General features: G+C 50.3%; 1 protein-coding gene across 1 annotated transcript in view; it reads right to left on the bottom strand.

Moving 5' to 3' along the window:
- Nucleotides 1-16988, bottom strand: part of LOC142566043 (max dimerization protein 1-like) — a 97712-nt gene extending 80724 nt beyond the window's left edge. The window contains exons 1-3 of the mRNA XM_075676753.1: nucleotides 16712-16988; nucleotides 16435-16522; nucleotides 15609-15638 (exon numbers count right to left, since the gene is read on the bottom strand). Coding sequence (XP_075532868.1) covers nucleotides 15609-15638; nucleotides 16435-16522; nucleotides 16712-16766 — 173 coding nt within the window. The 5' untranslated portion in view covers nucleotides 16767-16988. The remainder of the gene's footprint in view (nucleotides 1-15608; nucleotides 15639-16434; nucleotides 16523-16711) is intronic.
- Nucleotides 16989-17341: the final 353 nt, after the last annotated feature.

The raw sequence follows: 17341 nt of genomic DNA, 5'->3' as shown, positions 1-17341 counted from the left end.
CGAAAAGTATTCGACATTCGATTCGCTTATGGCACTATTCGATTCGCATACTATTCCTGTTCGATTCGGTCTCAATCCCTATTCGCACACAGATATTAGCGTGAGAACGGGCAGGGGCGCGCGTTACCGTAGATTAACGCAAAAAAAAAAAATGGCTGTTAGGACCTATTACATTAGTGGAATACTAAATCTTAACAGCCCTCTAATAGTTACAGCCCTACAGGTGCGCTGAGATGCTTTCGGAAGGGCCAACTTCCATAAATTTGAACACTGCGCTTCTTGTTCCTCTGAAAATTTAGGCCATCATGATACAGCCAAGAATGTGAACTGTTAAACAGTGATTAATAAACTTCTCCTTGCGGAAGATAAATTAACCTATACACATTGCCACACGCTCATCGTGATGCTTTTGTATACGCTAAACTGGCGCGTACTCTGACGTGCGTATTTACCCGGGGAAATCAGAGAAATTAAACAAAATATTTAATTTTGCCGTTCGTAACGTTTAGGGGTAAAACAAAGCAACAAGCGAACATTTTGTTGCCTATGCACTCTTAGAAAAGTTTGCACCCTTTGAGGCTTATCTTGTCCCAAAACGATAATCGTCACCTATCTTGCCCGTATTTCCTTTCTTTAACGCTGCGAAGCCGGTACTTCCCGGTCACGAATGGCATGCGCGTTATGAGCGTGGCATAGCATTGCCGACAGGAAAGTAGCGAGCGCGGAGTTTGCAAGAAAGAAAGCGCAAGCAAGGCAGATGACGATTATCGTTGCGAGACAAGATATGCCACAAAGGGCGCAAACTTTTAAGAGTGTGTTGTAAAACAAGACGTCGATACTCGCTTTGCACACGACAATCACCGCCCCCCCCTTTTTTTTTCCTTCTCTATTTTACTTCCTCTCGCTTTCAAATAAAGGCATTGCGAGCCTGAAGGTATGGGCGTAAAGCCTGTCCTATTGCCCAACCCTTTCGGAGTTAAAGCATACCACACCATACCGAAAGACACCAATGTCGTTTGCGCAACAAGGCACCGCTAAAACGAGTACGCCCAGACGGAGGTGTCGCCATCTCTAGGCAGGGCGGCACGCGGCAGCTCGTGTTGACGGCTTTGCTTACCATTTGGAAACAGATGGCGACACCAATTCAAATTCACTAGTCTGGTCAAAAGCGACATGAGGTCACCCTTCTTACAACCAAAGCCGCAGTGAGCAGTAAATGCACTGACTTTTAATACCGCGCTCGCTGGAGCGATTACCTGTATTTCATCCGAAATGCTGAAAATTAGACGCAATCTTGGACATATGAGAGAAAATTAACGTTTCATGCATGAAATATTCTAGGGTACGATGCCTGCTACAGTACCCAGTTAAGAAATTGTGTGCAATATTGCGCGCATTCCGCACGATATGAGCCAAGGACCGGAAGCTCTTTCAAGGGAGCACTGGAGAGAAACAATACGTGAGTCTAGGTCGATAAATAGGGGTGATCGGATAGTGAAATTTCCGAATCGAATACGAATATTTGAGAAATGCCACTCCCCAATATTTTTCGAAGCAACATCAAATACGATGTTTGTGCGGAGTCCGTGTGCAGAAAAAAAAAATAAAGGAAGAAACCGGGCTTAAGACACTGGTGCATGCATGTAACACCATTACCGCTTATACGCACGAATAAACGAGGAGCTTGCAGATAATAAACTACTTTCAATTATCTGGCACCATGGCAATGACAATAATAAAACAAAGGAACAGTATGCTGCTAGATGTACATACAGTGTTGTGTTCGTAGAAATATAGAAGTAATTCTACAGCATCGCGCCTTGTTTCAAGGTATGCAAACATGGTCAGACTGGCCAAACATTAAATCGGAAGGAATTCGTATATCCCCTTCATAAAAGCGAGCCAGTCTTGTTGAATGGCCGGAACTTACTGAGCAGAAATTATCTGCCCCGTTCGCGCACACATGAACTGGTGTCCTCCCTGCGCAACCGCCGCACGACATATCCTGCAGCGTGGAATCAATCGGTGCAGTGCTCTCTCGTTCCATCGTTCTGTCTCCCTCGGGAGTGTATTTTTGTACCTGATATATTCGAGAGAAATATTCTGCAACTTCGAAGGGCGAATTCTCGAACCAAATAGTAGGGACCGATCGATTCGCACTCGAAATTTCGAATATTTGGCCACGCCCCTACATAATTTTTACATAATACGTAATTCATAACTTATTTTTGTTCATTATGCAGTAAAAACATAACGATTACAGTATAGAAAATTAAGCCTGAAGTTCCCTTTTCTTATTTATGTTTTTTTTTTTAATTATTCGCGCCGAAACTCCAGCGCCGGTACGTCAGTGCGTTGTCATGGGAATTTCAATGTATTCCCTCCTATTTGAGCAGTTGCGGTGCAGCCACGGTTCTCGAAGCTTGCTATGTGCAATCTGCGGCTCCCTTGTTATCGATATTTACCGAGAGAAAATCAACCAGCATGCCCGAGCAGACGTCGTCAAAATCGTCAAACTTCAAGGCGCGGCATCCTTTCTCGTTTGTGCGTCTTTTCTGGTTTATCAAGACAGAAGGGCGGCTAAGAGTGCCTTTTTCGGTATTCTAGAACGAATTTACTAAAACTCAGCTTCTTTTTCTTTAGTGTCCCTAACTGTATCGGCCGCGAAAAGTATCATTTATGACCCTAGCAACGTGTTATTTCTTACCTATTGATTGTTTCCGACGTTAAGCATATTAGAAAAACGCTTGAATGAATTTCGGCACAAGGGCTTTCAATCAAGCGCATACCGGGCGCCCAAACGTTTGAATGCTGACGAAATGCGGCATAAGGTGCGTCTAAGTCGATTTTATTTTGAAGTTTATTCTTCATCTCCCACATAAGTACACTGATGTACACAAAGCGGTGGGGGTGGCAGGAGAAAAGCTGCATAACGGCAGCTTGACTAGTCTCCCCCTCCCCGTGAACAACAGGCAGCAACATGGCAACAAAATTGTCGCACAATTCGAACAAAATGTCGTCGCCATGCATGGGTATAGATGGGGGCATCAACCAGGGAAATGCACTCGATGTGCGTTCTCCTCATGGATCCCAAACAACGTCGTCGAGGCCTCCCACGCCACCGAACAATGCCGTGCAGGAAGCGCCGGCGGCCGGCACGGCACTGAAACCGAGGACGACGGCGGTGGCTCGTTCATCTCGGGCACACTGTGGGATATACGGCCAGCACCAGCCGCGACCAGCTTCTCGTCACGTCGGTGAGAAGACGCCCGTCGCCCGCGCCACGCGAGGCCGCCAAGCCGCGCGGCTCGCATCCCCGCCGTGCCGCGGTCGCAGGCAACGCGCTCCGCTCGCCATGCTGACGTCAGGGGGAACAGGTTCGCTCGCAGCGGGCGTGTGTGCGTGACGGCGCGCCAAACAGCGCTGCGTCGGGACGAACAATGGCCCGCCAGCCTGGCCGATACTTCTTGACCGAAACGCTTCTTCTCAATGCACGGCCTTTGATGCTCGCATTTTGTTAACGTCCTCTTTGGACTAGTGTGTCACATTTAACCTGTTCGAAGCAGAGCGCCACGAAAGGGAAGCAAAACGAGCCTCACTGCTGCGCTTACAAACTCCGGAATGACAAAAATTTAAGCTGGGCCTTCCGGTGGAACGGTTAATTAATGTCCACCACTGAACGACAAAGGGTCTGATACACGAATCAGACTTATGAGAAGAGCGACATCTTAAATACATGTTGTTTGTTGTAGAAGTTTACGACAGACGGATAGCAACGAAAGGAAAACGCTAGCACAACCATCACGAAGTAGCTTAGCATTCAAACATAGAAACCATGCAATCTGAAGACTCAAACGTTTCGCATATGTTGTCAGAAATGTAAGCGTAAATGAAGTAAATTCAGAACATTTTGTAAAAGGGGGACAAATGCGAATTTGCCCAAAAGTAGAAGGACAGAACTGACTCTCCGACTACACATGCGACCTCCTCCTCTCCAGCGGTTGTGGTCGTTACATGCCAAGCGGTGCCTTGAAACCTTGTGAAACCAATGCCGAACGCGACTACAGTTGTCGTCGAGATAACTTGTCGCACTTCTTGCAATACGCCGAGACCGCGCCGCAATAGCGCAAGGCATCCGGTTACCACCTCGGCACTGCTCTCTAAAGGCGCGGCCGCGTTTCCTGTCGTGGCGGAGGCTGCATCTATATGCAAATCCGCTCGACTGTCGCCGAAACTCGGCGACAGTCGAGGCAGGCACATACGGTTGCCCTCATTACTTCCAAGTTCGACGACGACTGGCGAGAGCGAAATTGTGTGTAGGAACTCCTTTCGGGCTATATATATATAATCAACCGTGAGGCGTACTAATGAATACGGCTTGCAGCGAGATCGTCATAAAGAAAGCGGCAAACAAAACATTTCCCTATTTACTCATCCCCGCTCAGACCGATTCGTAGCCAGCAAGGAACGGCTGCCCTGATATATAGACGCAGAGTCGAAGTAGGTATGGTTTATCGGTAAGCGTTATTGTGCAGTTCTGACTCGACTGCAAGATTATCCACAACCTGCGCGGAGGGAGCGCAGGGATGTTGGAGTGCTCCGAGCAACGACGAACGCGAAGCGCAGCGCGTTGCGAGGTGTCAACGTACCCGTAAAACGCCCGCTGTGAACGACAGCAGCGCAGGCGGCGTCCGGGAGTCAACGCTCCTCGCAAAATAAAAGTCAGTTCGGGTCAAGTGCAGAGTAGCGAAGCGCAGCTTTTATTTATTCATTTATTTCCTCGTCACACGCGCCAAAAAGGGCAGCAGCAGCAATTGGAGCAGCGCGCTAAACGACAGGGGGGGTCAACTAGAGACACGTTCTTCCCGGCTGTGCCGAGCGACCGCCGACGGGGAAAGAATGGCCATTTCTCACTGCGCGTCACGGGCCTGTCAAGGGAATGCGCGCGACACGCAATCGTGCACGCTCACCGCTCGTCTTTCGCGTACATCGCACTCGGCAGGGAGCGCAAAACCTGGCACCAGTATTTTAAGTATCCCTCCGAAAGCTCAGCGCTACGCCCAACTATATATACTGCTGCGAGTCGCAACAGTGTATCGTCTGCGACCACATCTGCTAAAACCAGTCGCGAACTGCTAAGAACGTAATAACGTAACTGCGTAAGAATGTCTTTTCTGGAGTCCAGGATCGAGCTGGTTCTCAGCATCGTGCTCGTCATATGTCACTCCTCTCGTCGACGCTAACTTAGCGCTTTGCTTCTTGCCATCGTGAAACAAATAGCGCCAGAAAGACATCTATTAAGCCTATAGGGAGGCCATGCAGTCACAAGGACAAAATATTCGCTAGATCGAGTGCATGGACGGAAACGCGCGATCTTTCCCGGGAAAGAACGGCTACTCTGTACGCTCTGTTGTAACAGGTCTGGCTATGGAACGAAAATATGCGCGCAACATCGCTTCCATAGGTCAAACACGCTATGTGCACACGTTCCCTGTGCGTGCTCTGCGCGGTGAGCAGTTGGAAGCTGCTGTTGATGTGAAGAGCACTGTCGAATATGCCGAATCAGCTGGCCTCATGAAGAGGGCGCTAGACGAAGTAGGCGGGTGGGGAGTTGAGACATCAGGTCTCGGAGAAACACTCTCGACGACCGAGGGTCTGACACCGAGCCCTTATTGTGCCCTCGCGCCGGGGAAGACTGCCGCGGACTTTCTCCGCTACGACCCGGAAGCCGACATCGAAGCGGGCCACGAGGAAGAACGGCCGCCGCCTTGCGCAAGAGGTCGGTCCGGGACGAGTTCTCGAATCTGGGACGCTGCGCTGTCAGTCGTCGCCGAGCATCTGTCACGAAGCCAGCTTCCATGCGCCCGTGCGACCCGGCAAGGCTCCAGCAGTTTCTCTGTACGCTCGCGATCAGAGGTTGCACTTCATTGCCGCGGATAACCCGCGCTCCAACGGACGCACCCTGGCAAAGCAGCGGGCCTCGTTTCTGCAGTGTGCGCGCGTATTATTCCTCACACGAGATGGTTTGGCGTCTCAAAACCGACAGGCACATGAGAGGATCAGAGCATCTGTAGATACAAACATGATCAGAACACGTATTCCAGTTAGCAGACACTTTTAATTTCACGTTTCATTCCCTTCAAAACGCGGCACATGCGGTCGCGGATCGAACTCGGAGCAGCAAGACGAGCAATCACGACATATGGAATAGCCACCTCGGCAAATGGCAATAACCTACCGACACTTGTTTCGGTATCGCGCACGGCAGCGAATATTGTGGGATCGGGAAGCATGTAACGTGCACCAGCTTTTAGCACGACCGCTGCACCATTCACAAACACATAAATAGTGCACATATGCTCACCCGAGCGCGGGTGCGGTGCGCCCAACAGTGCGTTTGCGCCGTCCACCGTGGGCCGCTGGCTTTCCATCAAGGATACCGCCCTACGCCAGGCGAGCCTCAGCTCAAGGCAAGATGCAAAGGCTCTCTTGGTGTGACCTATCTATCGCTCACAGCGGTGGGTACGGTCGCGACACAAAAGGCAGCACCACTGGTGATGGTCAGCAAGTAAAGCACTGCCTTGCTGAGAAGGAAAGTCCATCGACGCAGCCACCTCGACTGGAAGGTATACAAACACGCTCTAAACACGACAACGTGGCAGCTGTATACTAACGGACCAATGTCAAGTGAAACGACCATGACCTCCTCAAGAAAGGGATGACCAAACGATTCAGCTTACACAGACTATGCAACCCCCTCTTCAGTTACCGAGATGCACCTGTAGGCTGTGCCAAGTCATGGAATGTGTTTGTAATTTCATCAGTAAACTTTCGAGCGAGCTTATTGTCACATAGCGAAGTTTCTTTTCTCTCTCACTTTTTCGTTAACATTACCAAGCCCGCACCCCGCACCGGCTTATTCTCCTCCTCCTCCCCTATTGAAAGTTGGAAAGAGTGAACTATGCGTATATAAAACGCAGTTGACGTAAAGCAGTTGCTTCCCCGACTGAAGACAAGCGCCCTTGTCGAAACTATGGCTTCAGCAACGTTCCGTGTTCAAGTACTACTAACCAAACTTCAAACCTCCATCTTCCTGTAAACTGCTGTCTCGAGAAGTTGATAGGCGATTCTATAGTAATTTATTCAGTTTCGTAAAATGTGTCGCACCGTATAAATTCACTTACGTATTATGTAATGTACTGTCGCTTATATATTAAAATTAGTCTAAATCCAGTGTTCTTACGGCGCACAATCTAAGATATCCTTAACACTTTATAACGTTCTACAACAGCAATACTAACGCCCGTATCAAGACTACACCAAACGAGAAAGGAAACGCGTCATCAGTCCCCTCTGCCATCCGATAGAAGCGTATGCGCGTGCGTGAGCGAATGAACATCCCCTCCCCTTCGATAACCGCCCCAGTCTGAACGCATCAAATCAATACCTGGTACCTAGTAAAAACCAGTCACGCAGATATTCATTTAGACAAAACTGTCGAATGCGTGACCTCCCCTTGCGCAAATTTCTAGCCCAATGAACTGTCGACACTATAGAGCTTTGAGGGGCGCGGGATTTGTGAAGCGACATAATTTCCTTGAAGCCTGGGAAATAAGCGTGGGCCAACCGGATCTGTTTTCAGAAAAAAGTTCTTGCGCTATACAACTGTTCGGCCGATACCAGCCAATCGGGACGTCGGTCATGTTGTTAGCGAAGGCGCCCGGTCAATAACAAACACTTACGGCCAAAAAGGCAATTCGGCCCGCAAATTAAACTCTGCGCTAGTATGGGCCAATATAGCGCTTGCCAATGGTTAGGGCCGAGATATTGTAGCGATCTGTAGTTGGGCTTGTCGGTCAGCGAACTTGTTCCAAAAAAAGTCACCGCCCAAGCACTCCGTACAGATGGTTAACCAGAGAAGCTGAAACGTACGGCCCCGGTGTTTATCAGTGGGTTAATCTTGACGGTTCATTAAACGACGGCTTGGTAGGCTGCCGGATCCTCGGTACGCAGTTGCTGCTTGCGCTCGGCTGTATCAGCCTGTTCCTGTGTCCGGGCTGCAGCATCGGCACGGCGTAGACGAGCTCGTTCCCGGTTCTGCATGCGGCGTATACCTGATCGAAAGTTGCCTGCTCCTAAGGAGCACGCATGACGCGTGGCCTACCGATTTCGGAGCCGGAGAGAAACTACTGCGCGCGCGCTCGGCTACGACGGAGAGCAGCGACGTCACTACTGGGGCAGCTAATCCAATACCAACTAGATAGCACAAGGCCTTTTCACTCCGATCCATGACGTCATGTTACCTGGCCCGATTGCAATAGAATCTAATGGGGATGTTCCCGAGTAAGCAGCAGTGATTTTGACGTCACCGCTTTCATCACGCCAGCCTTGTCAATGGAAAGTTCGGGCCAGGTGGCGTGACGTCGTGGATCGGAGTAAACATTAACAGACCTCGCGCTATCTAGGTGGTGTTGGCTAATCGCGCGCCTCTCTTTTTCACTCTCTTTTCAGTGCATGCGCATGGGGTTGCGCCGGAAGAGTTTTCGGCGTACAGGCGACCGACAGACGGACGAATCGGCTAGCGATATACAGCTTCGCTGTAAAACAGCGCCAAAGATAGTATTTGAGACCGAAATACACGACAGCATTCGTGTTACGTATTTATGTCCTAAAGTCCTGGCAAAAGAAGTGTTCCAAGCCGACAAGTGTTTCGCTGTTTTATACTGGCAGAACAGTGCGCAATTAAGATTCAGCCTTTTCTGGGAACATTGACATTAATATTACAACTTTCGACATCTACATCTCCATGCAGCACGCGTCCCAAAGGCAAACCGCTAATACACTAGATAAAGTACTTGACCTATACAGCGTCAATTGGAACGTATAGTGAGAAACATTCAGCGAATCTCGACTCGTGTTCACAAAACTTCTTACGTAAGCGATTCCTTATTGACCGGCGTTAGGGAGACCGCAACTCATGATAGCCATCGGTGGTATTAAAGGACAGCACTGGAAAAGGTAAATTGTGGCTTTACTCGCTGCACCAACCACTGCTGAGAACGGTCCAGTGGTGGAAGCCCGCACAGTGCGTGAAGTTCGTACCAACTGCATCTGTCGTCTCACAGCCAAACACGTGACATTAGTCACGCAATCACACACACACACACACACACGCACGCACACACACGCACGCACACACAAAAAAAATCGTTAATGCACAGAGGCCGGCAACAAGGCCCGACTGGTGAGATATTATATTTAATGACATTAACCGCCTATCCACTAACAGTTGTAACGAAACACCGTAAAGAGAGAAAAAAGTAAATAAACGGAAATAAGAGCGTGCTTTGAAAAAGACGCGGCGGACGAAAGTGCCGGTAACTGCCAGGTGGCAACTTTACGCTCGTAATTTTGGATGCGTTGATTGGTTTAACGGCTGAAGAGGGTCGCCCACCATGGACATTCGCTGCAATTCATCACGTCGCAGTTGGCAGCCGTAAACAGCCAACCGGAAGACGGCGTTTTGTAGCGCCTTTCTGCCATGTTTAACGATGCAACATGAGCTTTGATACCACACGGCTAGGAATGCATATCACACGCTTGAAAACTTTCGGAGGTGCAGTTTTCGCGCAGATGCGACTAGGCTTAACGTTCTCCTTTCGACAACGGTCGAAGGCTTGTAAACGTGAGCACATGCGCAAGATCTTTTCCGGTATTCTTCGCAAGATTCACTTAATAAAGGAACAGGCAAACCACGCGCTAAATTTACGATGAGTTAGAGGTAATTTTATGACGTTGTTGCTACGTGACGAAGGCCTATCGGGCGTTCACACGCCTAGCCCAAACCATTCCTTATACTTTCTTATGCTTGATGGCACGTTCAGCGACAAATGCATCAACGCAAGATTTATGAGCAGACCATGAACAAGCGTGAGGCCGAATGCAGAACAGTATAGAGAAGCGGTCGCACTAAAGCGAAAAAGGCCAGCAACGACGAGCGCAATCTGCCTATCGACGCTCTCCGTATACCAACAGATTTCGGTACCGCAACAGACAGTTGAAATAAGATGTTTGTTCGGAACACCGACACAATTGGAGCACACACTGCAGCCCTTTCAGAGCAGCACACAGGTAGCGTATTCGGCTAGTTGTCGATAGTGTTCCTGTATGCGGGAGCATATAGGGACACTATAGTTGTAAAGCCGCATTTCGCCAAGCGTGCGTTCTAGCTTCACACAACCAAGCATCAGGAGACACAAGAGTAGCGGCGCCCGCCGAGCCAAAGCGATGCACTTGAACAGAGCCAGCTATAGAGACAGCGCGTGGCGCGAGCGAAGTCGGATGCTCGTCACAAGAGGCGCGTCGACGTGGAAACCGGAATGGAACACCGACGGTCGGCTCAGTCGCGCTGCAGATCGACACAGGCTCATTTTTCACTGTACTCCACCTTGACAATTTCTTACGTTAGCATTGTTCGTAACAGCAAATTCTAGCCAAGCTTGATGGACACATTAGCGAAGGTCGCCGACCAACGGCAAAGAGCACGTAGGAACGAAGAACTCTTGTCCCCCCCCCCCCCCCCCGATTTCGAGCAGCAGTGGAAGGCTATTTTCGTTGGCCGAGACTGTCATCGTGTAAACGGCAATGAAAACGCTGCGGCGCGCGCTCACTGCATCGACATTGGCTAAATGAGCTGCTGGCGGCGTGCATGAGAACGCTTGGCGATAGGTGGCAGGCCAATCACGCGGCCAGGGCGTGAATGACTCGCGAGCACGAGGAGCTCCCACAACTGCAAACACGCGGTACGAGGTTGCCTGGCAACAAGCTCTGCCGCTTCAGGCCAGGCGCAGTCAATAAAGGCGCCAAAGGACATCGGGGCCCGTATTTACAAAAATGTCTTACTCTAGAATTGTTTGTAAGAAAGAATTCCAGCCAGTTCTGATGCGGGACATATTAGTGAAGACAACTGGCCAATGGCAAATAACGCTGACGAACGAAAAGCTTTGTGAATTCGATCAGAGATGTTCATGATTAATACATGATACAATAAGCATCTATTTTGTTATTGCTAAATGGCAGCAACTTTTCTTTTTCACAAGCTACTTTTAATAAATTTCTAGGCATTATTGCAGCAATTACTTTAGCATTTTAGTACTTAAGTATCCTGATCAAAGCTAAAACATGAACGAGTGCGGTGAACGTGTGAGTGCGTCTTCGAACTGACCATAGTTAAACAACGTTATCATAGAGAAAAAAAACTAACACGCTGCATGGGCTGGATCAAGCATACAATGAGGGTGCATCTTGTTTGAAACGTCAGTGTAAGGACAGACAGTTTTTGAAAACTGAACATGTTAAAGAAAACAATATTTGAAGCCCTCCACAATGGTGTTGTTTACTCATAGCCCAGGTACAGGATCTTTGGGACATTCAGCAACATAAATGATTAATTCCCCAAGCGTAGCTATTGGTGCAGGAAATAATGCAATGCAAGAAAATAACAGTAAGTGCTTGCAGGCATTAATAGTTACAGTAAAATCGTTTGAAATTATCATAATGAAAACATTGCAATATACATAAGTGCACAGAATGCACTTATGTGATATCCGTGAGCATAAGCATAATCTGTCATCTTTACCAAGTGCATTCTAGTCATCTGAAGGTTCACATGAGTAACTATCTAAGTCACCACTTCTGCCAAACATCTGTTTGAGGAACCTTCACAAGACCACCTTTCTGCTTTTGCAAGTCTTGCACTTGTGACAGCTATTTAAGCATCATCGTGCATGTAAGCACTTAAGGAGGCAGCCTAGAATTGGGAGTAGAATGCAGATCTCATGTGTGCATTACCGCAACAATGCACCGAAGAATTCCATGATGTGCACCCACGACGGGAATAATTTCCTATTCCGAGGTTCCGAAACCACTTACTAGTCTTATTACGTTTTGTTTTTTCTTTACAAAAATATGAGCAATATATGAGGCAAAACTATTCTTTCTAATTGTGTTCACTATGCATTAGTGAAGCAGTTCCTCGGTACTACTGGCCGCGCAATATATGACCGACCTGTTTAGTTAAGGACATCTGCCGAAGAACGTATTTCTATCAGGGTACGGACTGTTTATAGAAAAGGTTAAATTTACGTGATTATGAGGGAATGCTCTTGTATAGTGATCAGTGGCGCGATTTTGTAGCGATGCCTTTTCCGATGTTATTCCTTTTCACGCTTCGTCAGTTGTCAGAGCCATGGGATCGAGTGGAAGGCATCGCTATAAGAGCCAGGAGTTGCCGCTCGTTTAATCCTAGACGGAAAAAGTGTTGCCTAGAAAAAACGAATCATTCCGAGTTTGGGCGATTCTTATCGCGTTTTCCCTCCTCACAGCTGCCCCAAGTACCGGCCGCCTATAAGAGGAACGCTGTAGTGCCCGTTGAACTTCTGGAGCCAAATTCACAAAGCTTTTCCTTAATAACTGCAGTTTACCATTGTCTGGCCACCTTCGCTAAGCAATGTCCAACGTCACATCTGAAAAGCTCGTTTCCTTTGTGTGTGTGTGTGTGTGTGTGTGTGTGTGTGTGTGTGTGTGTGTGTGTGTGTGTGTGTGTGTGTGTGTGTGTGTGTGTGTGTGTGTGTGTGTGTGTGTGTGTGTGTGTGTGTGTGTGTGTGTGTGTGTGTGTGTGTGTGTGTGTGTGTGTGTGTGTGAACACGGCCTCTGCTGCATGCGAGCTTCAAGAAGGTAGAAACTATGGAAACGTCAGCACTGGCGTAGCCTTTGAACAGTGGAAGTTTTGAGCTACTTTTTTTCAGAAAAGAGCGACGCAAGTTTTCGTCCACATTTAGTGCTACGAAGTTAAACGCGTCAGCCCAACCTTAAGCATTTCACAATTTACGTCCCAAAGCAGCGCATGGCTGAGAGTGACGTCGAAGTGGAGCGCTCCGGACTAATAATGTCCCTACCCGGGCTTCTTCCCTGTGCACCGAAGTGTCGGCCGACGGGCGTCTTCGCATTCCGCTCCGATCGGAATGCGCAGCGACCGTGAGCAGATACCGCGACTTCATGCCGGACAACACAGCGACAAAGCTAGCGCGAGTGGTATAATGCATTTCCGAACGTGTTGCACGAGCTGCGTAGATCATAGCGTATTGACCCCTCATCTGCCCTTCGCTTTCGTCCTTAGTTTAGTACTTCTACTTTAGTAGTATTGAGTGCTCGAGTATTCGACGCGCTTCTTTTGATAATGTCATTCACCCCGCGTCTTGCTCAGCTGGGCTGAGGTACACGGGCAATGATCCGTGCTCGAGCACACGGATCACTGGCTTTCTCGCGTACGACGCCAGCTACGTGTCAGCACTAGCGCAGCACACGCGAAGCTGAACAATGAACCGGCAACGCAAAAACGATAAATGGAGAAACACGGCGTGGGGAGTCGAGTGAAGCAACGAAAACACGAAGTGGCCGTCCTTAACGTTCAGCTCGTGACATCTCGAGACGATGCTGAAGAACAGAGGCAGCGGCTCCCAAGGAAAAACTGCACGGGTGACCGAGTTGGGAGACATCCAGTGATTGCGCTACAGAGGAGATGAGACCTGCCTTCATCACAAGTCACGCACTCAACCTGCACTGTTTAGAGGTGCCGGCTGACGTCACGGTACTGCCAAAGACCTGAGGAGTGTTCCCTTGCTCTGATTCTTGGCAGAAGTGAACCAGCCGCCCCCGGCAAACGCAGTCTGTTGACGAAGGCTACAATAAATGAGTTTCGTATACAAGAGCATTATCGAGCAGGACCGGTCACTGACCACTCAAAATTTGCACCGCGAAAAGATAGTGTTGATATGCAGAGAACACGGATTCATTGCGCGGGCGAGAACTGACAAGTTCTGTACGTGGGTAATAGAATGGATACGGCCGAACGGAGCTGCGTTTGCAACCTAAACAGCGTAAGACGCCAATGCGACTAAGTTTTACTCCTGCTTGGGCCACTCCTTGGCCTGCAGTATTTTCTAGCTAAATAAATAAATTATACGCGTGCACTCCCACTCAAACGTTCTTAAGATTGAAGAAGCATTCTTACAAAGCACGAAAGAACGAGTCCTCGGCGAAAGCAATCATCCATGTGAAAATGGAAAATAATACTCAATATGGCAAGGCCTCGAGCGTGCAAGCACACGTTTAAGTACAAGTAAGTCCTTCGCAGACAATTCTCGAGGTTAACACATTACAATAGATGGGGAACGTCGGCCCTCGATGACCCTCACATTGGGCACTGCTTACGGCATGCATTAGAAAAACACCAGTGCTGAGAATCTACAGCCATCTGGCACAGGGTGGCTTTCTTTGCACTGCTATTGCGAACATTCACTTAGCTGATTTACCAGAGTCTCAATGCAATGTCGGCGGAGATAGTGACAGCGGAGCAAACACCAACGCAGCGACGACATGCCGCACGCATCGCCGTGCCGGCTGCGACGTGCAAACAGGAGGACGCCGGCCTGCTACAACAGGCCATCGTTGCTGCAGCGGAAGCAGCGCGCGCCGTCGGCTTCTCGCCAGCGCATCGGCATGCACGCACAGGCGGGGACGCCCTTGAAACGGCGGCTGGCGGGGCTGAGCCGACATAAAGCCTGTATGCCGCAATAATTGATAGCATCGATCTAGAGCGTGTTACTGCGTGCACGCGGAGTGCATTTGTGCGTCGCGAGAAACGTCGGCGGCCGGCGCAGGGAGAGCGGCGGCGATCGATGGAGCTTGCCCGTCGCTTAGCACGCGGCGTTTCGCGCGCCGCCGGCCCAAAAGCCGCGCACAGCTGGCTTGACGCGCACCTCGAGAGCCTCACGGTTTGGCGACAGTGGCCAGGTCAGACGCGCGTGGCCGTCGCCCGACCGCGGGCCGCTCGCTCCTGGCACTAGGCCGGGACACCTGCACGCTCGACTGACGTATGACTGCCCACGAACGCCGCGGGCAAGGGCTTAAAAATAGAGCAACATTCCCGGCTCGCGCCGTACACGACATAACCGTCATTCGCGCTTCCCCACCCCCAAGCGCCTCGGTGCGCCGACGCAAAAGGCTCGCCCTGAAGGTCGACTACGGTGGCGAGCGGTCACTGCCTACCCGAATCGGTTAGTATGCTGGGCGCTTTCGAGCGCGCACGGAGGCACGAAATTTGGCGCCAAACCAAGCGCACGACGCCGCCGGCGAGGCCCTCCCTCCTCCACGACTTGGCCATTCAACGGGAAGGAGCACACGCGGCTCTGGAACGACAGCGGAATCCGTAATACGCGCGCGCCAATAAAAACAAGCCTCCAAGTCGATAAAAACAACATGCGGCCGTCAGTGCACTCTAATCGATGTCAAACCGGCAGCGCTTTCCACGACTGACACGCAGTAGTTGACCCTTAACCAAAAGCTTGAAGGAGTCAGAAAGACGCGAGAAGCTGCCAATTGAAGGTCACTGAACCTCGTGTCGGCAAATATAGTACATTGCACAAAACACTTTTCTGGCAAATACAATCACAATCACATATATTGAAGCTAACTTGTAGCACTGAATTCTTGAGTGAGGGGCATAACGGTTGCTAAAGGACAAACACGGAGCACAAAGTTGGTCTCACCTGTTTTTCTCCAGCTCGTTATGAGTGGTTCTGCGAAAGAGGAATGTAAAAGAGAGTTACAAGTACGGCTCTCTGAACTAAACGCTAACATCAGAGTCCATTCATGCACGCTTTACTTTTGCATTCCCAAAACACAACGCGGAGAGTGTGCAAAGCCGATTGAGTGCTGCCTAACAAATAGCGTAATGTTTCCCTCACGACCGCCGCCAACCCCGTTCGTTCTAAAAGCGCAAACTGCACTCACGTCACTGCGTTCCAAGCTCATGCTGTAATGGCTGATCAGCTGGCACGACGGCATGTGATCCAGCGGTAAGCAACCAGCGCCGTCGGCGCTCAAAGCACACATCTGCGCATCGCGGCTGGAACAGGGCTCGACGCCCGCCCCACTCGCCGCAACGACGCGCGCTCATTTTGGAGGTCCGGCCTCAACGTCAGCGATTTGGGCCGAGCCGCTAACCCTAGCGAAATCGGGGTCTAATGACATTTAGGCTTACGATAGCGTTAGAGGACCGTGCGAATAGCAGGGACGAACGCTCAATTTTTCGGCGCCTAAGCACAGGCGACAACTACTCGCAGCCGGCTGGCGGCCGCTGCAAATAAGCGCAGGCCGTGTTGCTACGGGCGCGAGCGTCATTTTAGGTGCCGATAGCATCGGAAGCGCAGTCGCGCCGGGCTCGCTGCTATTGATTCGCTACCTTGTGGACGCGGATGCCACCGCGCTCTCGTCAAGCAAATGCAACGAAGGGGGCTAGGAGCAATGGCCACGCGTTCCGTCACGCGATCTCTAAGATGGGCGAGCAGGTAAACATCGCCGAGCGCTGCTGACCTGTTCCCTTGAGTCTTCTTCGCCTTCACCTTCTTCTTCGGGAGATCGACAGGAATCGGCATAGTGGACGCATAGCCATGCTCGGCTTCTGCAAGAAAAAAACGAGAGAAGAAAAATTCTGACCATCAGGAGGCCAAATTCGTAGGCACACACGCCCCGTGTCAAAATCAGCTGATCAAAAAACGGTTGGCGTCCATGTTGGAAGCGAACGTGTGCCCTCCGGAGATCGGCAGCAGAGCAGAAAGTAGATCGGTTAGGTTCCACAAGACGCACTTACCCCGCTCTCGCCGTTCGATGTATTCAGCAGCTTGCAGCAACGTGTGGATGCTCATAGTTAATCCAAACCAAAGCGATCACACTCGCGAAGAAATATGGGCGAAAAAAGAAGGCAGCCTCCGTGGCCGACGCAGCGATCGTGACGGTTTGGAACGCGCGAGAACGAAGCCCTCTCGCGAGCGCACCCGCAAACAAACTGACGTCGCGAGACGTCACGCGCTCACCCATTCGCTCCGACCGGGCCCGAACCTTGCCGAGCTTTCCCGAACGCGCTCTTGTCGCTCGCACACGCGCCGAGCCATTTCCGAAGCGCAGCGGCCAATGGGCGACTGTGTTTATAAGGCAGCGCCACGCTCGCATGGCCACGTGGTTTCCACGCCCTCAGCTGAAGTACAGCTGTCTCGCATAGGAGCTGCTCCTGCGCTTGTCCATGGCTGCCGCGTGCCGGCGCTTGCTGCAATTCTCTGGCGTCGCTCATCCCCCTCGGCTTCCCAACCGTGTGATCCACTCGATCGATGCCATGCGTTGCTTCGCCCTTAACTGTCGCGGGTCTAGGGGTCTACCAGACGCCGCTGATCGTCGGTACATTGCAACGCGTGTTTTAAAACGCATACGTGATTAAACTTTTTAT

This window comes from Dermacentor variabilis, unplaced genomic scaffold, assembly GCF_050947875.1.
Source record: "Dermacentor variabilis isolate Ectoservices unplaced genomic scaffold, ASM5094787v1 scaffold_12, whole genome shotgun sequence".
In the NCBI taxonomy this organism is placed as follows: domain Eukaryota; kingdom Metazoa; phylum Arthropoda; class Arachnida; order Ixodida; family Ixodidae; genus Dermacentor; species Dermacentor variabilis.
Note: the sequence above shows the minus strand (reverse complement) of the source record. Positions and strands in the feature narration are given on the sequence as shown.